The sequence below is a fragment of the Salvelinus namaycush genome, chromosome 39 (genome assembly GCF_016432855.1).
Source record: "Salvelinus namaycush isolate Seneca chromosome 39, SaNama_1.0, whole genome shotgun sequence".
In the NCBI taxonomy this organism is placed as follows: Eukaryota; Metazoa; Chordata; class Actinopteri; order Salmoniformes; family Salmonidae; genus Salvelinus; species Salvelinus namaycush.
In genome coordinates this window covers 4,828,593-4,849,307 of record NC_052345.1, presented here as the reverse complement: position 1 = coordinate 4,849,307, position 20,715 = coordinate 4,828,593, and the positions used below count along the sequence as shown (strand labels likewise).

The 20,715-nt window shown below is 45.0% G+C and overlaps 4 protein-coding genes across 10 annotated transcripts in view; 3 read left to right on the top strand and 1 right to left on the bottom strand.

Moving 5' to 3' along the window:
* Positions 1-136: 136 nt before the first annotated feature.
* Positions 137-4,324, top strand: LOC120032613 (WD repeat domain-containing protein 83). 2 transcript variants are annotated; one of them, XM_038978779.1, is made up of 9 exons: positions 137-292; positions 427-538; positions 813-933; positions 2,456-2,561; positions 2,811-2,859; positions 3,017-3,143; positions 3,237-3,304; positions 3,414-3,637; positions 3,857-4,324. In XM_038978779.1, the coding sequence occupies exons 2-9, from the start codon at positions 436-438 to the stop codon at positions 4,025-4,027; spliced, it is 969 nt and encodes a 322-aa protein (XP_038834707.1). In that variant the 5' UTR covers positions 137-292; positions 427-435; the 3' UTR covers positions 4,028-4,324. The 2 variants fall into 2 exon arrangements, with proteins under 2 accessions (XP_038834707.1, XP_038834708.1); XM_038978780.1 differs by having other exon boundaries at positions 424-538.
* A 555-nt stretch (positions 4,325-4,879) lies between these two features.
* Positions 4,880-5,792, bottom strand: LOC120032468 (persephin-like). The gene is made up of 2 exons (XM_038978574.1): positions 5,714-5,792; positions 4,880-5,364 (listed from the first exon to the last, which is right to left on the bottom strand). Exons 1-2 carry the CDS (start codon positions 5,790-5,792, stop codon positions 4,880-4,882), a joined length of 564 nt encoding a protein of 187 aa, XP_038834502.1.
* A 5,780-nt stretch (positions 5,793-11,572) lies between these two features.
* On the top strand, positions 11,573-16,838 carry LOC120032915 (coiled-coil domain-containing protein 130 homolog). 3 transcript variants are annotated; one of them, XM_038979174.1, is made up of 11 exons: positions 11,573-11,629; positions 11,908-11,952; positions 12,527-12,580; positions 12,749-12,831; positions 12,913-12,968; positions 13,084-13,144; positions 13,227-13,369; positions 13,783-13,955; positions 14,692-14,830; positions 15,039-15,231; positions 15,606-16,838. In XM_038979174.1, the coding sequence occupies exons 2-11, from the start codon at positions 11,950-11,952 to the stop codon at positions 15,982-15,984; spliced, it is 1,284 nt and encodes a 427-aa protein (XP_038835102.1). In that variant the 5' UTR covers positions 11,573-11,629; positions 11,908-11,949; the 3' UTR covers positions 15,985-16,838. The 3 variants fall into 3 exon arrangements, with proteins under 3 accessions (XP_038835102.1, XP_038835104.1, XP_038835103.1); XM_038979176.1 differs by lacking the exon at positions 11,573-11,629 and adding an exon at positions 11,660-11,678; XM_038979175.1 differs by lacking the exon at positions 11,573-11,629 and having other exon boundaries at positions 11,721-11,952.
* Positions 16,839-18,750: 1,912 nt separating this feature from the next.
* The window catches only part of LOC120032521 (complement C3-like), a 29,008-nt gene continuing 27,043 nt past the window's right edge, over positions 18,751-20,715 (top strand). For 2 of the 4 annotated variants that reach the window (XR_005473830.1, XR_005473831.1), the window contains exons 1-4: positions 19,639-19,668; positions 19,872-19,913; positions 20,009-20,047; positions 20,293-20,485. Coding sequence is in view for 2 of the 4 variants with exons in the window: in XM_038978656.1 (XP_038834584.1) it covers positions 18,807-18,889; positions 19,618-19,668; positions 19,872-19,913; positions 20,009-20,047; positions 20,293-20,485 (408 nt within the window). In the remaining 2 variants the exon portion in view is untranslated. Of the gene's footprint in view, positions 18,890-19,617; positions 19,669-19,871; positions 19,914-20,008; positions 20,048-20,292; positions 20,486-20,715 lie in introns of those variants that run through there. The other 2 variants (XM_038978657.1, XM_038978656.1) reach the window with 2 other exon arrangements.

The window sequence follows — 20,715 nt, the reverse complement described above, 5'->3', positions numbered from 1 at the left end:
CTGTGCGATGGATGCATTTCAAAATAAATGCTTTAAAGGACGCGAAGGACTCTATCAATGCGGAGTGAGAATGTTCGGACTTTTATTTTGACACAAATGCTTTTACCCGGAACGAAACGATTATCACAGACAGGAAGTAAACTACACATTTGCAAAAATATGAACGTTGTGGAGCATAAAATGTAGGGGGGAAAAAGTACTTGTTCGTTTGTTGTTAGCTAACAGAAATCAATATGAGTCAGTTAATGATTGCTCTCTCATCAAACTAAAGTGAACAAGCAAGGTATTTCAGGTAGATATCTATCCAAGTTCCATGATGCTATTTCCATAGCACTTGCTCTTTCCACTACTAACGTTAACGTAGTTGATGCTCAAGTCAGGAGAAAAATAATAGCTATATGTTTCAATCTATCTTTCTACAAGCAGAAGTGTGAAATGTCGTTTCCCCAGCCCAAACCTGAGGTCCCTCAGCTCCCCCAAAACCTTCTCAGGACCATAGACTGCCAACAAGGGGCTGTAAGAGCTGTGCGATTCAATGGTGAGAACTCAAACAAACACCCATACCGTCAGGTGCATTGACTGTTGATCAACTTGGAGCTGCTTGTGTATGTCATGAGAGGCTGTATCTACATAACGCGTTTCGGGTGTTTTTCATCCTCTCATTTTCTCTCGACCCACCTATTTCTCCCTCCCTGCCGCTCTCTCCCCCTCCCTGCCGCTCTCTCCCCCTCCCTGTCTTTCTCTCCCCCTCCCTGTCTCTCTCTCCCCCTCCCTGTCTCTCTCTCCCCCACCCCTCTCCCTCTCTTTCTCAGCTGATGGTAACTACCTGCTGTCTTGCGGCAGTGACAAGTCTCTGAAGTTGTGGAGTGTAAGTCGAGGGACACTACTGAAGACGTACAGTGGCCATGGATACGAAGTGCTAGATGCTGATGGGTCAGTATCTGTATTATTACACAAACCTATATCAGAAAGTAACCTGGCCCTCTTTGAAGTCTTGTAGATCGATGCATTGCGCTCTTTTTGGTTATAAAGCCCTCTTGCATAAACTTCTGCGGTACGTTACTTAATTGTTAACCTGCAGAGGTACGAGTTACCAGACCCGGTCTCAGGCATGGCTTACTCTGGAGATCCCTTTAATCTCCACTGAGTTAGGTACATTTTTTAATCTGATTTGAGTTTTGGTCTCCAAAATGGTCTAAAATGTGATGATTTGGTGTCTCTACAGCAAGGGTCTCCAAACCTTTCTGTCCTGAGACCTGCAACTCTTCCCCGGGTCCTAGGTGTACAACAGATGTGTTTTATGTCAATATACCTCTTAAAATCATTTTAAAAACAACTCTCAATATTACAATTATTCAAAGAGAAACATCGAAAATTGATGTTTTGAGTCCATGTCAGTGCTTAAATCACATCTGAAGAAAAACATCAATTCATTTAAATGTTTTAGTGTAGAGAGGAATGTGTCAGTTGAGCGATGTTTCTGCTGAGACTACTGCTGCAGCACCTCACGGCAGGGTTTGCAAAACAATCGCCACCCAATTGATACAAATATTCATAATATAGTTATGTCAGGTAAGCCTACTTTGCACTTAACATTTAATTGAGAAAGTTTTTGGGGAAAGTCTTTCTGTCTACCCACAAGACAGTTCTCATCATTGTTAACTGTCCTGCAAACAGAGTGATAGACAAACGCGTGCACTAAACAGACAGCAATATTGCTGGAAATGAATTGGCAGATATTGTGCTAAGTTTGGATTTTGAAGCCAGTAGTGGCTAACCAGGGGTGGGATAATGTCACTGTGGCTTTGATTGGATAGTAGCCGGGAGCTTTATGTTTATGACCGTTTGCGATGGAACACATTTAAAAAATGAACGCACTTTCAGAATTGATTGGCGAGCTACTCACAGGTGGGCTGAGAGCTACTGGTAGATCTGCCTGATGGAGACGCTTGCTCTCGAGCAATACAGACAGCTGATTGAGGAACTCTTTATTGAAGAATGTGTTTGGTAAAGGCCAAATTTGGGTTAAATAAAGCTGATCCTAGATCTGATTGAGTGGGAAGCACTTAACTTCACTAAGCGTTCTCTTTCAGTGTGACAGCTAGCCTATATGCAGAAGCCAATGCCTCTATGTTCCCCTATATGAAGTAGGAGATATGCATTAGAAATGGAAACATACGGTATAGTTAATAGATAAGAAGTAGCACATTTTTTACTCATTCAGTATTCTTGTTTATGTTCCCCTATCCATCCATCTGCCTTCTGTGTCCTTTACTCTCTGTCAGTCTTGCCTCTGCGGGTCATTCTCTATGTGATCAATCTACATGCTTGCTTGTGTAGTCTTCCTCTATCCACCTGCCTGCTTTGTCCTTCACTGTCTCCCTGCTGCCTCTGGGCCCTGGGGGAATATGATCTGAGGTAATGGTGTGTGTCTTACCATCGATTCCTTCCCTAGTTCCTATGACAACAGCCAGCTGTGTTCCTGCAGCTCGGACAAGACGGTGATCCTCTGGGACGTCGCCACGGGACAGGTCACCCGGAAACTCAGGGGTCACGCTGGGGTGAGAGAAAACAATACAACTATATTTTCCTGTGTCCCAGAGCGAGAGATGGAAATAGAGTTTTAGAGAAAGAGGGGAGGGGGAAAGAGGCGGGTAGGAGAGGTCAGGTGGGTCAGAAAAAAATATAGAAAGAGATGTTTATGTTGAAGGAATAGAGACAGGAAAGAATACAACAACAAAACCTCTAACTAGAGCCATTTATTTACATGGATATGGCTCTGCCTCTGGTCTGTCTGTCTCTGTTTGCAGAAAGTCAACTGTGTCCAGTTCAATGAAGAAGCTACAGTCATTTTATCTGGTGAGTTTTCTCGTTCCTCCGTCCTTCCTCAGCAAAGAGCATCTCAGTCACCTCTACAACCAGGTTTGTGGCTTCAGCATTGTCCTGCTCATCCACAACAGGACCCATCTCAAGTGTGTGTGTGTGTGCGCGTGCGTGTACTCGTGTCGGTCTCTAGGCTCCATAGATGGTACAGTGCGTTGCTGGGACACCAGGTCCAGAAAATTTGACCCCATCCAGATTCTGGACGAGGCTCAAGATGGTGTCAGCAGTCTGAAGGTGTCTGAACACGAGCTGCTCACTGGGTCAGTACCAAGTCTGAACCTTTCTGTTCATTTCAGTTTCATTCTTATAGAAGAGTCCTCTAAGTATCTTTTCTATCTCATGTCTTTCTCCAGGTCAGTGGATGGGAGAGTGAGACGGTATGACCTTCGGATGGGCCAGCTGCATGTGGACTTCATCAACAGTCAGTATCTAGTCTTACCAACTAGTTGTTGTACTAACTATCACTAACTTCTGTACCTAAACCACCCTGAGTCGCATTGATTTGTTATGTGTTTGTCTCTGTGTTCCAGGCCCCATCACGTGTGTGTGTTTCAGTGCGGACGCCCAGTGCACTCTGACCTCCAGCCTGGACTCCACCGTGCGTCTACTGGACAAGAGCACAGGGGAGATGCTGGGAGAGTACACAGGACACAAGATGAAGGGCTACAAGCTGGACTGCTGTCTGTCCAGTAAGGATACTCACGTCCTGAGCTGCTCTGAGGACGGACACGTGTACTGCTGGGACCTGGTAGAGGTACGAGGGATGGATGATTTGTTCATTTAATAGATAGCTCCACTACCTATCAAAATGAATTGATTTGATTTGTTGATTTTGCTAACTGGATGCGTATTTGAAATGGAATAGCACAGCAGTATCTGTAAATGTCAACAGCTGCAGATTCAAGAACTTAGTATGTGTGCCTATTGGTGTTAGATTCTTTTGATTTTTGAACATCTCTTGTTTCTCTCTCAGGGTTCTCTGACGCTGAAGCTGCCAGTCGGGAAGGCTGTCGTCCAATCGCTGTCTTTCCATCCCTCGGAGACCCGCCTCCTCACAGCCATGGAGGGGCGTGTCCAGGTGTGGGGGGCGGAGCCAGAGGAAACTGAGGAGGACGTGGTGGTTGTTCAACAGGAAAAAGTATAGTCATCATTAGATGGACATAACAGAAAGGACAAGTCATGATATCGTCAGAACTGATGAGTTCCCTACTGTACATGAACTGTCTGTTCTGGACTCAGGGTCAGGGATGGGATTTTGGTTGAGGGAAATGGTTGTGTGGTTGAAAAGGGACGTGCCGTTGCTTCCATGGCTAAAATATGGAATAAATCAATGAAAGTACTGCTGATGTCCCAGCATTATCAATAATGTTTTTTTTATATTCATTGTAAATATTTTGTAAATGATGAGTTTTGAATAAACCCTTCTTGTTTTCCAAATGAATCATAGGCTCTAATATATATTTCTTAGTAGCCATGAGGGAAACTGTAATATCACTCACCAACATTGGTCATAAAACATGTAGATATGGTTCTTTATTACGAGTTGTACATATGAACATGGCACGTGGACAAAATAAATTAAGTAGCATCATACAGGAATCATCTCAAATAAATAAATAATTTATTTTACATAAATACCTTGTTGGTTTGCTGAGGACCTTTTTTCGAATTGTAACAATTTTACTCAACAATCAACCATAGTGTTAACCACTATTCATTTAATCTATGCAGCAAAATTAGATCCATTCTTGTCATTGGTTATAAAAAAAACTCCCCAAAGCAACTTTAAATAAATATAAATATACATACGCAAATGAATGCATTTCTTTCTAGCAAATAATAGCTACATCTAATCTCTTTCCTCCTGGATCTCCTTGTTTACAGCACAGCCTGAGCCTCTCTGCTTCTCCCAATGCATTCTGAACAGCCAATGGCCACGGCCCAAAAGTGAATGTTCCGTCCCAGGCCCTCCCCCTTCATGTCCAGCTCCTCCCCATTAACCCACACATGTACACCCTGCAGCCGACAGCTTCTCCACCTTGTGCCAGCGATGGGCGTTATCCAAAAAGGCTAGATCTTCGTGGTGGGTGGGCCTGCAGCATGGTCCATTCTGCCACAGCTCTCCATTCTGCTCGGGCAGGGCCCCCCTCAGGAGCAGGTTGGTCAGGGTCAGATCATGGTTGGAGCGGACACGGGGACAGTCTCCGCTGCAGTACTTGAAGAGGACGGTCTCGTCCGCGTCGTAGCCCAGACCCAGCTCTCGTACCTGGAGGAGGACGGAGCGGAGACGACATTGGGTTGAAGAGCGGCGGGACCGGATTGGGATGATTGGGGCTGGGGATGGGACGGAACCCCTTTGGTCTTCTACTCCGAATCCGGAACCTCCTGTGTTCTTATTGTTGTCGTTCCCTTTGTTGGATTCTCCTCCTCCACCTCTCCTCTCCTCCTCTGATGGGGGGGATGATGCTTGCCCTCGCTGCTCTGAAAGATGGAGATAAAGAGAGAGGGTTATTAAAACACTCAACACACCAGCTTGGACCAGATATCATTACACTATAGACTGCAGTAGACTGATAGTCAGTGCTACCCTACAGAAAAACTTCAGAACATAAATCACACAATATGCTCCCAAAATTCTCCAGTGACTGTGTATGCCTTGTCACTCAAGTCCCAGTGTCAAACATCATCCTGATGTAAACCAATCTCAAAGTACACAACAATATCTAGATACATACAACCCCGTACAAAACTGATGAAAATAGGAAGAAATTCTATCCTGTCCCATCTCTAATGTCGAAGGTCGTGAGTCGTGACCCCCATCCGTCCTTACCGAGTAGTGAGCGCAGCCAGTGTCCCTCTCCTCTCTGGACACAGAACAGCAGAACAACCAGCTTCAGTAGAGACCTCATATCTCCCCTCTTCTCTTATGTTGATCCCTCTTCCTCTCTAAGTAAACGATTGAACAGTGGATGAGTGTCCACGAGTGATGCTGAGATGCAACAGAGTCCCAACCTCCATTATATATCCCTCCGAAAAGAAGGGGGGGTGAAACGGAGGGGGGGTACACTAACCCGTTCCTCGCCAAAGCGCCAAGCCCGTAGACTCACTTGAGTTTTGACGGTTAGCGGTTTGATTGTTGGATGGGTGTTTGACCAAGAAATGTGTCATATTGGGATTATATTTAACAGGTATAAATTTTGTTCTGAGGGCCCCAGCCCAGGTGTTTTCCGATGGATGCAAAGGCTGCTTCATGGGAAAAATGAAATCTGGAGGCTAATAACTTAAAGCTGTTTTGAAGTTGAACGACGGACTAGGCTGGTCAGAGGTTGAGTTGGTTGGCATTTGATGCTAGGCAGAACTACCACTTGAACAGATGAAGAAAAAGAGAGAGGGAGAGAGAGAGGGGGGGGGTGTAATAGAAACAAAAGACCTGGGGGAAGGACATTGACTTGAGGACATAGAAAAATACACAGTTAAGACAAAAGTCCGCCAGGTCAATGTTCAAATGAGGCAGAAAGTGAGAATGTGTTTCTGTCTCTTTCAGGCCAGCAAAGAAAGAGTTCAAATAAAAGAGGGAAGGGATGGTCGTAATTAAAAAAGAGAAGAAGAAAAAAACATGACAGGAGACATTTTAATGGACATTCCGAGACTGGCGACTGACATTCCCAGATCTTCAGTAACTTCTTCCATAAATTCAGGGATTTGGTTGGAAATGTGGGCTTGTCAGGTCACATTATCAGACCAAATCATTTCAAATACTTTAGCTGGGCTTGATTGAGATTGCCAATGGAATAGCCCCATAACCCTGCCCATCTGGCCCTCTAATAGTCACACACACACACACACACACACACACACACACACACACACACACACACACACACACACACACACACACACACACACACACACACACACACACACACACACACACACACACACACACCTACCCATAGAGCTCTCTCTCTCTGCTTGTGTGTGTGGGTGTGTGTGTGTGTGTGTGTGTGTGTGTGTGTGTGTGTGTGTGTGTGTGTGTGTGTGTGTGTGTGTGTGTGTGTGTGTGTGTGTGTGTGTGTGTGTGTGTGTCAGTATCTGTAACATGGAAAAACACTGGGCGCCCAAACCGTCTTTTCACAATCACAACCAAATAAGCCCATGGGCGGAAGAAAGCATGTAGTCTAGGCCTAATATGACACTATATCAAGATGATATCAGCTATCATTCCTTCATTCCTTCTCTTTTGTGTGTGTGTGTGTTTGCACGTGTGGGTGTGTGTAAGTGTGTGTCCACGAGGGATATTGAGATGCAGCTCACCTGCCAATTCAGCTCTCTCTCTGCTTGTGTGTGTGTGTGTGTGTGTGTGTGTGTGTGTGTGTGTGTGTGTGTGTGTGTGTGTGTGTGTGTGTGTGTGTGTGTGTGTGTGTGTGTGTGTGTGTGTGTGTGTGTGTGTGTGTGTCAGACTGCATTGATTCAGAGGGTTTATTCAGTGACCAATTCAGACAATAATCTTCCAGACTGATAAGAGCTTTCATAATGTTTTGATGCTGCTGACCATCATGTGATGACTGTGACACAAACCACATCTAACTGGTGACTGACCCTCCTGGTGGGAAAGTGAAGCCAATGATGTTTGAGGATATGCGTTCAAGTCTCTTGTCTAAACTCTCAATGACGTCTTTAATCGCTCACGGACCGTATGACTGATCATTTCTCACCAGGTGAACATCCTGATCATCAACAGTGACAAAACGACCGAGTCGATTCCACTCTCCACTACTTTTGCTCTTCCCTTTTTCTTCTGTCATCAGCCATCACTTTACCTGACTTACCTGTCCCTGCATCTCTCAGCACCATTCATGTACTGTCTTCATGATGACATACTGTACATACTGAAGCAATACATGGGGTTTTCAGTAGCTCCAGGTCAGGCCTGATACAGCTCTAAGCCCCTTCCTGCCTCTGAAGAGAGAGACAGACTGTTTAAGGTTTAAACATAGCTCCTGTAAAACCGTCACATTATACACATTCTGTTTTTTTACATCAGTCGTCTCCGCTCCACGTCTCTCCATCCTCCTCTACCTGGAGAAGTTCTTTCTGGGATTTAAGGCGAGGTAAATACACGCTACGCAATTAGTAAGAACCCTAATGGTCACATTACCGAAAACTGACTTTAGGACGACACCATGTCAGAAATGGAATGAATTGGGCTTCTAAGGTGTGATGGTAGGTCTACTGTATGTAGTGTAGCACCAGGCAAGGGGAGGTAGAATACCTCAGTAACAGCTAAGGTGTGATGGTAGGTCTACTGTATGTAGTGTAGCACCAGGCCAGGGGAGGTAGAATACCTCAGTAACAGCTAAGGTGTGGTGGTAGGTCTACTGTATGTAGTGTAGCACCAGGCCAGGGGAGGTAGAATACCTCAGTAACAGCTAAGGTGTGATGGTAGGTCTACTGTATGTAGTGTAGCACCAGGCCAGGGGAGGTAGAATACCTCAGTAACAGCTAAGGTGTGATGGTAGGTCTATGTAGTGTAGCACCAGGCCAGGGGAGGTAGAATACCTCAGTAACAGCTAAGGTGTGATGGTAGGTCTACTGTATGTAGTGTAGCACCAGGCCAGGGGAGGTAGAATACCTCAGTAACAGCTAAAGTAAGGCAGAAAATCAGAAGTACGATCAGATACAATCTGATGTATTTATGTTACTGTCTGGAATCAGTGACGACAGAATTAGGAAGACTTGAGAGGCTTTGGGATTGAACATGTCAACCGTGCAGGAATGTGTAGATGCCCTCAGCTACAGAATGGTACATGGTGTAGACAGTGACTTAGCCTACAACCCAGAGGGAAAAATTATGTGAGTAAGCATGGTTACGGAAAACCATGTGTCCAATTTTGTATACTGAGAAGGAGCACAGACACAGACAACACTCCAAGACATTGTCATCTGAAGGTTGGTGTCTTTTTGCCTTGTGGTATTCAAACAAGCAGCCGAGACATTTGTCAATCAAACCTTGCTGACTCTATGGCCTTCCTGGGCTAAAAGGGATCATTTCCAAATACCCTATGCAAAACATTTGTTTCATACTATATGCATGATACACCATTGTCTGTATAGGCCTATATGAGTTATTTTCTCCATACGTGACACTGTTGTCAGATTCTTCTCATTCCTCTCTACCTGAGACATCTTTAAATTCCAGACCATATCTTCAAGAGAAATACCAAGGGGATTGTTCTATCACTGTATCCCTCCTCCTCATTCTCCTCCCTCTTTCTCTCTCCATCTTCATCCTTGTCTCCGGGTGGGAGGTGGAAGGAATGTGTCAGTCCCTTTGCCCTCTCACGCTCCATGTTTTCCCAGAGGATTAACCGGAAGATGAATGTGTATTCCGAGCTTCTTTCTGTATTCCGTCTCTTACCCGGAGTGCTGATGTCTCGCCTGGAGAGAAAGCTCGGAGTTAAACGGCGGTCATCCCGATTCGACATGATGCCTTCATCACAAAAGCATCTAGGATGGCCAGTCACTGCAGTGTCATATCCTTATTCCTTACACCTAGCCAATGGTTGATGGTGTTACTAATTGTGCACTGTAGTAATGTCTGATAACAATGTTGAGCATTGCTCATTGGCTACCTTGTTTCCAGCCTCTACCTTACGCAGCTTATCTACTGTGAAGGTGACTTGTTTATAGGGGATCTACAGACCTTTCAATATCAGATAATGCCACTCTGGATCAGTCTCACTCTGCCAAATCTTAACCATTAACCTCAGAGAAACATACTTCAACTGATCTTAGAGCAGTCTTTCTCCCTGCAACTCTACCAGACTGCTTGGCCCAGGTTCAAAACACAACTGGATCAGGCCCTGTAGGGATCAGTGGAAACACATTTGTTTCAAATCTCTTCTCCTAACGTTTGGTGTAGAGCAGTAAATAAAGATAAACTCTCTTGGAAGGGTTCAGAGTCTGCCTGTCTCTGTCTGATGGGCTTACAGTGTTGTTCGATGGTGCAACAGGCTCTCTAAGCACAGTTCTAGGACCAACTGAGCTAAAGTCCCCCCAACACGGCCTGCTAACATGAACCATTAAGGGAGAAAGATGCAAAAGTGACCATGACTAGGGGGAACTTATCCTACTCTGTAAGGGCTTCTACTGGTTTAGGAGAGAGCTATTTCTGAGGTTGCTGTCTGTAGATTCCTGGCAATAGACATATCACTCTCTGAGATGTCCCATTGATAGACTGATAGACCCATTTAGCCCTAGAGGAGGGATCCTTTCTATCAGACTGATAGAATGATAGAGTAATCTAGGCCTAGATCGCGGAGGGATCCACTGGACAGACTGATAGAGTGATAGGGACATGTACTGATGGAGGGATGAAGGGATGGATCCATGGTACTAACAGACTGATAGACAGACAGGTCAGATCGATGTCTCTTCCTGAGCATTGCTGGCTTGTGCATTCCTAGCGGTGGTTGGACCGCGGAGAGGGCTGGTCTCTCTGGGTCAGCCCATATAGGGCTTGTCTGTCTGTGCCGGGCAGGAATGTTAGATGGGAGCAGCGTTCCTGTAATGGGAAGCATTCTAAGGGGATTTATCCACAGAATGTCAAACTCAATGCCACAGAATATCAAACTTCGGAATGCTGTTTACAACGTAAATCTGGATCAGACAGACACCTGCCCCGGGAATATCTTTCCCTCTATCCCTCCATCTGTCTCCTTTCCCCCCTCCATCCACCCTGAGTATCTCTTTCTCCATCCATCCTTTTGAGTCTCCCTCTATCCCTGATCCCTCCCTCCTTCCACCCACAACATCTCCATCCCCCTCTCACTTTATCCATCCCTCCCTCCCTCTCTCCATCCTTCTTGCTGTATCCCTGATCTCTCCCTTCCATTCCATTCCTTACCCTGCATCCCTCCCTCCAGTCCTAATCACCTGATCCTTGATAGACAGCAGCCCATCATTTTCCCAGACCTTCCCAGAAATTGACACAGAAGTCAGTAGCCTAAAAAGCTACTTTTGTCATCTTTTTTGGTGGGGGAAATATTTTCATATTCAGAGATATGTGAAATTCAAAAAAAATCCTTTAAAAGCTGGAGAGACAGTCCGGTTCAATCATGGTCATGTAAGTAGGGCCTAGGCCTATTTGACATACTGTACTGACCCAGGTCAGACCAAGATCCAGAATAGAATGGTTATGGAGAGAATGTATTTTCCCACTCTCAGTCATTACCTGTCAGACTGTTTCTTCTCTCTGTTAAGGGAGACACCTGTAGTGGGTATCCCTCACGTCTCTGGCACATCCATCAGGTCAAAACTCTAGTTATAACCCCCCTGGCAGACACACACAGTCTGAGGTTTCTCCAGAGTCCAGTGCCATGTGTGAGTAGGCCTATGCTAACTGAGTTATGTTGATATTATCCAGGAGTTTTGACCTGTCTCCTGACTGCCCATGTCCCTTCACTTTGATGGACGCTCTGGTTTTCATCATAACAACTTATAACAGAGGGAGGTAAAAAGGTGAATTGTCATAGTTGTGGACTTTTCCAATGGGTCTTGGGGTACAAAAATAAGTATACGAAAATATCTTCACAAAAAGTAGAAATCTTTGTACAAGCACAATTAATCAGAGACGATTAAAAAAAAAGCAGACCCCAATGTGTGACGTTACTCACAAAACGGAAGTGACGTTTTTGTGTATGCACTGTTGTCGATTTTGTTCTGCTAGCTAATGCTTTGGAAAACAGTAAGGAGCACGCTACTTTGTGATATCTCAATTGTTTTCTTCGAAAACAGTTAGGTTTCGGTTACAATTCGTGTTAATTACACATCTCCTGTTACATTCCTAAAACGTTTTTTTTGCATATTATTCAAGATGGTAGCGTGAGATAGTTAGCTATGCTAGCAGTTGTGCTTGCAAATAAGCTATCTTATTTCGAACGTCTAAGTTAGATAGCTAACTTCAAGGTGTGCAAACATTTGTAAACACAAAAACGAAGATATGACCGTGTGTTTTCTCCCTAGGTGACAAAGGCTATCTTCTAGTGCGCTGTACAAGCTAACAACATGGTACGTTTTCAGGCTACATCAAAATGTGTTCAACACACTAGTAGCTAACATTAGCGTCCTTGTAAAATTAGCTCTTTTAGTGTTTGTCCACAACTGGTGGCACCAGGTTTCCTCAGTGAGGAAGCCCCACTGGAGCGGCAGGTAGCCTTGCGGTTAAGAGCGTTGGGCCAGCAACCGAAAGGTCGCTGGTTCTAATCCCTGAGCCGGCAAGGTGGATAAATCTGCCATTCTGCCCTTGAGCAAGGCAGTTAACCCCCAACAACAACTGCTCACCGGGCGCCGTGACGAGGATGTCGATTTAAAGGCAGCACCTATCTAATTAAGAAAGGTTGGGTTAAATGCGGGAGTTGTACAACTGACTAGTTATTCCCCCTTCCCCTTATCCATATAGAGAAAAGCTGGTGCCACCAGTGGTGGACAAAAGAGCACATTTTCCAAGGACACTGTTAGCTACTAGTGTGTTGAATACTGACTAGGTGTTCCCCCTTTCCCTTATCCATGTAAGAAAACCGAATATGTTACTGTAACGTAACAATGTTCACACTTTCCTCTTTTTCCATGTCTCCTTTCTCAGGGTGAGAGGAAAGGACAAAACCATTACTACCCTCCGGACTTCGACCCACAGAAGGTAAATATGACTACTGACCATCATCACATATAATAATAGATGCGCAATAGGTTAATGGAGTTAAGAAATCAATCTACACGTGAGCCTCTTTCAACCTGTTCTCACTCTGACTCTTTTCTCACTTTCTCTTTTTCCCCCCTTCCATTTCCCCCCCCTCCCTTTCTCTAGCATGGCTCCCTCAATGGTTACCATGGAACCCATGCTCTACGAGAGAGGGCCAGGAAACTGTCCCAGGGTATCCTCATCATCCGGTCAGTAACACAAACACACACATCAAATTCAGTAGTTTGATGGCTTACAGGAAACTGACTCTTGTCTATGTATTTTCACAGGTTTGAGATGCCCTATAATATCTGGTGTGATGGCTGCAAGAATCACATCGGCATGGGTAAGCTCGCTCTCTCTCTTACATTCTCAGTTTTCCAGCAAGTTGCTATACGTTTTCCTTTTTCAGAAACATAATTAATTACAGCCATTTCTTATCATACATTTGTGTCACTCAGGTGTACGTTATAACGCTGAGAAGAAGAAAGTGGGGACCTACTACACCACGCCAATCTACAGGTAAGACCAGACACATCTCAATCAGACACACTGAAGGCCAGTACATACATCTGTGCGTGTTTACCTGTGTGCTCCTCTTCAGGTTCCGGATGAAGTGTCACCTGTGTGTGAACTACATTGAGATGCAGACGGACCCAGCCACCTGTGATTACGTCATCGTGTGCGGTGCGCAGCGGAAGGAGGAGAGATGGGACATGGCTGACAATGAACAGATCCTCACTACAGGTAACTTATTTCTCCTCGTTGACCTTACATTCTGTTAGGTGTGTGTGTGTGTGTGTGTGTGTGTGTGAGAGGAAGGATGGGACATGGCTGTCAACAAACATCCTCATCCCTGGCAACTAATGACATTTGACCTCTCAGCGACCTTTTAGTGACCTCTTATTCTTTAATACGTCAAACCACAAAACAGAATGGACTCCAATTCTCTTCCAACAATGGCACTATTGATATCAGTTAATTTATAACTCCATTCCTGTGTCTTGTCTGCTCATTTCTTAGGCCTCATTGTCTTCCATTTCTTTATCTCTCTCGTGTGCTCTCTTCTTTTCTCACCTACCCCACTTATTTCCCTCTCTCTACCACCCCCCTATCCCCCCCTCCTTTCCCGTCCCTGCTCCCTCTGTGTGTCTCCCCAGAGCGTAGTGAGAAGGAGAAGTTAGAGACGGACCCCATGTATAAGCTGGACCACGGTGGTAAGGACAAGGAGAAACTGAGGAAGGCTCTTCCCTCTCTGTCTGAGCTACAGGATCACCAGGCTGGATGGAAGGACGACTTCATACTCAACAGCAAGCTCCGCAGGAAGTTCAGGGTAAATGCACTGTATTCAGATCATAACTGTTTATTTATTTGATTTGATTTCACCTTTATTTAACCAGGTAGGCTAGTTGAGAACAAGTTATCATTTACAACTGCGACCTGGCCAAGATAAAGCAAAGCAGTGCGACACAAACAACAACACAGAGTTACACATGGAATAAACAAACATACAGTCAATAACACATAGGAAAAAAAGAAAGTCTATATACAGTGTGTGCAAATGGCGTGAGGAGGTAAGGCAATAAATGGTCCATAGTAGCGAAGTAATTACAATTTACAATGCACTCGAGGCCACATTTAGAATCTCTACCCTTCTCCTGAAGTGTACACTTGTTCTAGCCATGCCTACACCAATCCAATGCTTTTACATTTGTGGGGAGTAGTGAACGAGTGCACACTTCAGGAGGAAAGAGAGAGGATTGGGATTCGCCCATGGAATTACTCTGACTCTTTGTCAAATAGTCTTTCCTTGATTCCTCGTATCCTATGTCCTTGCCTCCTTAAAACGCATTGGAGAAGTAGGTCAGTGTGGAGGGACCCTGGAAGTTTTTCCTCCAGTATGGTTTAAAAGGCGGCGAGGATGTGAGAAGCCCCTTGTAAAAGAGATGTATCTCAATGGGACTTGCGTAACTGGATAGCATGTACGTTGTGTAAATAGGGTGGATAGGTGTAGGTCTGTCTTCAGGGCTGCTGACTTAACTGTTCATCTCCACTGATCTAATACGCAGACTGAGAAGAAAGTGATGGCGGAGGAGGAGGAGAAAGACAACGCCGTGAGAAAGAGGACAAATCTGTCCATCCCTCTGCTGCCTGAGAAAGAGGAGGACAAGAAACTAGCAGCACTGCTCACCTACACAGCTCCTGACTGTAAGTGGGCATGTACACCACACACACAGAGAATAATAATGCACTCTAAACCAGACTCTCAATCATACACTGTTCATACACACTATAACACAGGCAAGTCCACACACATACATACACACACACACACGTACACACACATACACACACACACACTACTTTTTCATAAAAGAACACCATGCCTCCTTCTCTCCTCATCCCCTTCCTCTAGCCTACGATGACAGGCAGAACTACAAGCGGAAGGAGATCTCTAGCCGCTCCTGGTTCAGTTCCCCCACTCTGACACCAGGTAGCGCTGCAGGCAGCCTACTTCAGAAGCTGGGCCTACAGGGGAAAGGTGCTGCTGTGGCCAAAGCCCTGGGTCCCCAAGCCTCCTCCCCGAACCCACACAGTCTCATAAGGAGGTAGGTCAATGAATGGGGGAATTTGAATTTTCCCATTTGCTGACGCCAATGACGACAGATAATCTTCCTTGGGCCCGACACACAACTAAATAGACTTCACAGTCAAAATACTTTACAATTTACATGAATGTTAGTGGATCTATCAACATCATAAAGTATGAATCAGTTTTCCCTTCTAGATGATAATGAATAAGATGACATGGACAGGAGGGACCTGACCCTAGATCAGTACTCCTACTCTGAAACGCTTTGTGAAAACAGGCCCAGTAATGTTCATGTAACCTAAGCCACCTTGTCGTTGTGCTAACCTGTTGCAGTGGGTTCCCCATATTTGCTACACAGTTGATTGATAGTTTGTGTGTGGTTATCCACAGGAGGACCGAGGGCTCTGGGAACAAACCAGAGGCTTGCGCTACAGTCACCCGCAGGAAATCAGACCCAGGAACCAATGATCTAGGAAACAGTCTCTCGCCGGAGGGGAAGGAGTTACACGTTGCACAAACACAAAGGACTGGGGGGACAGATTTGGGAGTTGCACCGCCTGAGCAGAGACTGGAAATGGTTGAAACTCACATGAGATCTCTGGAGATGCAGATTCTTAACACCACCACAGAAGAAGAGGACAGAGGACGATCGAAAGGAGAGGATTGTGGGACAGTGCTGGAGGACCATGACAGTAGTTGCTCTGGGGTGTTGAGGACGTCACTGGTTGCAGACTACAGCGACTCCTCCGACTCTGACCCCGGGGTGTAGGGGGAAGTTTCCCCTAGATGCTGATCTTGAGTCAGTTTTCACTTTCCTCCACTAAATGGTTAAGGTTGGGGGAGGGGAATATGATCCTAGATCTGTACCTATGGTAAACATCACCCTGAAGCCAGACCTAGGAGTATGAGGATGGACTGTTAACTTTGTGTTAGACAAACAATACCTTTAGCCTGGTTAAAACAGACTGAATGCTGAGCTCAATATGCTTGGAAAGTGGAGATGCCATAGAACCCGCTGCAGTGTTTGCTCGCAGAAGAGATTTTGCGTTGGCTAATTAACGGTACATTTGTGAATTGTTTTGCCCCATAGTTAGCCAAAATGATAAGCTAGCCTGCTAAAATGGTTTAGTTAGCTATCGCTGCGACACTATTTTGCTAGGTACAGTAGCGCTTCTGTGTCAATAGAATTATTCAAAATGGTGACTAGGTTGTCCAGTTTAGTTTATATTTTATCATTGTGATGCGCATCCATGTGTACCCACTGTCTATTGAAACAGTGGTGAACCCTGCATTCAGTCTGGTGTAAACAGGCTACGAGACACTTTGCTCTATGGCCAAAATGTCTGTGTGGGAGACTGGGACTGAAGGTACAGTATGTATTAACAACACAAAGTGTTTGACAACGGAATTGTTTCACCATAAATAACCATAGGAGAGAGGTTATTTTCCATTTTTATTGATTTGTGTAGAAGTCGTGTATTATACAGATTGGAGTGATTATGCGAATGTCATTGAAAACGGTTGTCCTCTGATATGCAGTGTATGTCCACGTTGCTCTTGGAAATACATGTACATTTCATTTAATCTGATAAATATCCGGTCCTTTGCGGGTCTCGCTGTAAATCAATGTCGTTTTTGTATTTTCTTTATAGAAACTACACTGCTCAAAAAAATAAAGGGAACACTTAAACAACACAATGTAACTCCAAGTCAATCACACTTCTGTGAAATCAAACTGTCCACTTAGGAAGCAACACTGATTGACAATAAATGTCACATGCTGTTGTGCAAATGGAATAGACAACAGGTGGAAATTATAGGCAATTAGCAAGACACCCCCAAAAAAGGAGTGATTCTGCAGGTGGTGACCACAGACCACTTCTCAGTTCCTATGCTTCCTGGCTGATGTTTTGGTCACTTTTGAATGCTGGCGGTGCTCTCACTCTAGTGGTAGCATGAGACGGAGTCTACAACCCACACAAGTGGCTCAGGTAGTGCAGTTCATCCAGGATGGCACATCAATGCGAGCTGTGGCAAGAAGGTTTGCTGTGTCTGTCAGCGTAGTGTCCAGAGCATGGAGGCGCTACCAGGAGACAGGCCAGTACATCAGGAGACGTGGAGGAGGCCGTAGGAGGGCAACAACCCAGCAGCAGGACCGCTACCTCCGCCTTTGTGCAAGGAGGTGCACTGCCAGCGCCCTGCAAAATGACCTCCAGCAGGCCACAAATGTGCATGTGTCTGCTCAAACGGTCAGAAACAGACTCCATGAGGGTGGTATGAGGGCCCGACGTCCACAGGTGGGGGTTGTGCTTACAGCCCAACACCGTGCAGGACGTTTGGCATTTGCCAGAGAACACCAAGATTGGCAAATTCGCCACTGGCGCCCTGTGCTCTTCACAGATGAAAGCAGGTTCACACTGAGCACATGAGCACATGTGACAGACGTGACAGAGTCTGGAGACGCCGTGGAGAACGTTCTGCTGCCTGCAACATCCTCCAGCATGACCGGTTTGGCGATGGGTCAGTCATGGTGTGGGGTGGCATTTCTTTGTGGGGCCGCACAGCCCTCCATGTGCTCGCCAGAGGTAGCCTGACTGCCATTAGGTACCGAGATGAGATCCTCAGACCCCTTGTGAGACCATATGCTGACACATGCACATTTGTGGCCTGCTGGAGGTCATTTTGCAGGGCTCTGGCAGTGCTACTCCTTGCACAAAGGCGGAGGTAGCGGTCCTGCTGCTGGGTTGTTGCCCTCCTACGGCCTCCTCCACGTCTCCTGATGTACTGGCCTGTCTCCTGGTAGCGCCTCCATGCTCTGGACACTACGCTGACAGACACAGCAAACCTTTTTGCCTCAGCTCGCATTGATGTGCCATCCTGGATGAACTGCACTACCTGAGCCACTTGTGTGGGTTGTAGACTCCGTCTCATGCTACCACTAGAGTGAGAGCACCGCCAGCATTCAAAAGTGACCAAAACATCAGCCAGGAAGCATAGGAACTGAGAAGTGGTCTGTGGTCACCACCTGCAGAATCACTCCTTTTTTGGGGGTGTCTTGCTAATTGCCTATAATTTCCACCTTTTGTCTATTCCATTTGCACAACAGCATGTGAAATTTATTGTCAATCAGTGTTGCTTCCTAAGTGGACAGTTTGATTTCACAGAAGTGTGATTGACTTGGAGTTACATTGTGTTGTTTAAGTGTTCCCTTTATTTTTTTGAGCAGTGTATAAGCCATGATCAAGATAACTTAGAAAATAATGCACAGCCATGGATCCCAGTGATGTATGATTCATATTGGGAATATAAAATGTTCTGTCTTTGCTACACACACAGATGCAGAGGAGGCATACTATTTGGGGTATGTTACAGGATTACAAAAGCAACTGACCTCTTAGCATATTTGAAGCTTAGCTGCGTTTGGTTAGCAATTGTATTCACCAATTATAAAAGGGGTGGGTATTGCTTGAATATATATATATAAATAGCACACTCTTTGGTGGCTGGGATCCAAGGGGGAGTGTGTGTTGTCTCTGTGTGAAAGAGTTCTGTCCCCAGTGTCATGAGAGTTTACTTCCATACACTCTCAAAATGGCGAAGGGAACACTGCTCCACATTTTGTTGCTTTGTGTTTTCTGTAGCTGTTGTGCCCAGATGTTCAACCGCCGAGTGCCGTACGTTTTCCTTTCTCAACTGTTCACTTTGCTGCCGTAGAGGGTACTAAGTTTTCCTTTCTCAACTGTTCACTTTGCTGCCGTAGAGGGTACTAAAGTTTTCCTTTCTCAACTGTTCACTTTGCTGCCGTAGAGGGTACTAAGTTTTCCTTTCTCAACTGTTCACTTTGCTGCCGTAGAGGGTACTAAGTTTTCCTTTCTCAACTGTTCACTTTGCTGCCGTAGAGGGTACTAAGTTTTCCTTTCTCAACTGTTCACTTTGCTGCCGTAGAGGGTACTAAGTTTTCCTTTCTCAACTGTTCACTTTGCTGCCGTAGAGGGTACTAAGTTTTCCTTTCTCAACTGTTCACTTTGCTGCCGTAGAGGGTACTACGTTTTCCTTTCTCAACTGTTCACTTTGCTGCCGTAGAGGGTACTAAGTTTTCCTTTCTCAACTGTTCACTTTGCTGCCGTAGAGCGTACTAAGTTTTCCTTTCTCAACTGTTCACTTTGCCGCTGTAGAGGGTACTAAGTTTTCCTTTCTCAACTGTTCACTTTGCTGCTGTAGAGCGTACTAAGTTTCTGCTCTCTACTAAAAGCGCTATTTCTTAAACTTGACTGCTGACAGGTGTGATTTCTTGGGGTTGTATATTACACAGTGGAATACTCAAAATACAAAAAAATAGTTATTTTTTACTTGCTTCTGGGCTGTTTTAAACTGGACTCCCTGACTTATATGTTTTTAACAGATGTATTACTCAACTTTTTAGGATGCCACCGGGTTCATGGAGTCGCCACCGGTAGGGTCTATGGTTATTATCTCTAAAATTCGAATTCTATTCATTCTAATTCAGCCCAAATCTAAAAATTCACTTTATTCCTAATTCACAATTACACGTAACTGCAATATGTAATCATGATCAATAATGTATTATTAGTAATATCAGTCTAAGAACAATTGAATTTTTCTGAAATGTATATAACACTCAATGTGCCCATTCAGATTTGAATATATGGACCCTGATGCGTATTTTGGTCTTCATGAGTAAGTACAGAATCTTCTCTACCTTGTTGAACCTCCATGTCGCACTACCAAATGTTGGCATTAAAGGAAAAAAACAATGCCTCATTTATTTACAGTGAAAGAAATCCGAAGGACCACACCAGTCTGGAACCAAGGTACAGTGTTCCCAAAAGTATCCAGATAAACACAAAAGGCACTCCTTTCAGTTACTAAAATACTACTCTACTGTATGCATGTCAAAGTTTGCCAAATGGGTAAGATTTTAAAATAAAGTTATCTTCTCACTCTCTTTTCCTCTCCCTCCTTAATCCTCTCCCTGTTCTCCCTCTCATCCCTTCTCCTCTCTCATGTACCCCCTCCCTCGCCTCCTCTCTTCTCCCCCTCCCATCCCTCACCCCAGGTTCATCCTCCTAGCCCCTAACATTCTGAGAACAGACAGTGAGGAGTCTATCTATTTAGAGTCCCATGGCCTCAACAGCCCTGTAACCGTCACCATAACAGTCCATAACTACCCGGGGGGGGGAACTAAGCTCCTGCAGGACACTGTCACACTCGGCCCGGCGAACAGCTACCACACCCTCAAGATCATAAAGGTGATTCAGTTCAATTCACTACACCCTCAAGATCATACATGTGATTCCATTAGATTCAGTTCAATTCAGCACACCCTCAAGACCAAACAGGTGATTCCATTAGATTCAGTTCAATACACCTCACCCTCAAGAGTAGACCATACAGGTGATTCAGACTTGTCATGAGTATGTATGTTCCCCTTATAATGCCTTATTATGGTGTCTTAATGATCCAGAATAAATAACTGCCA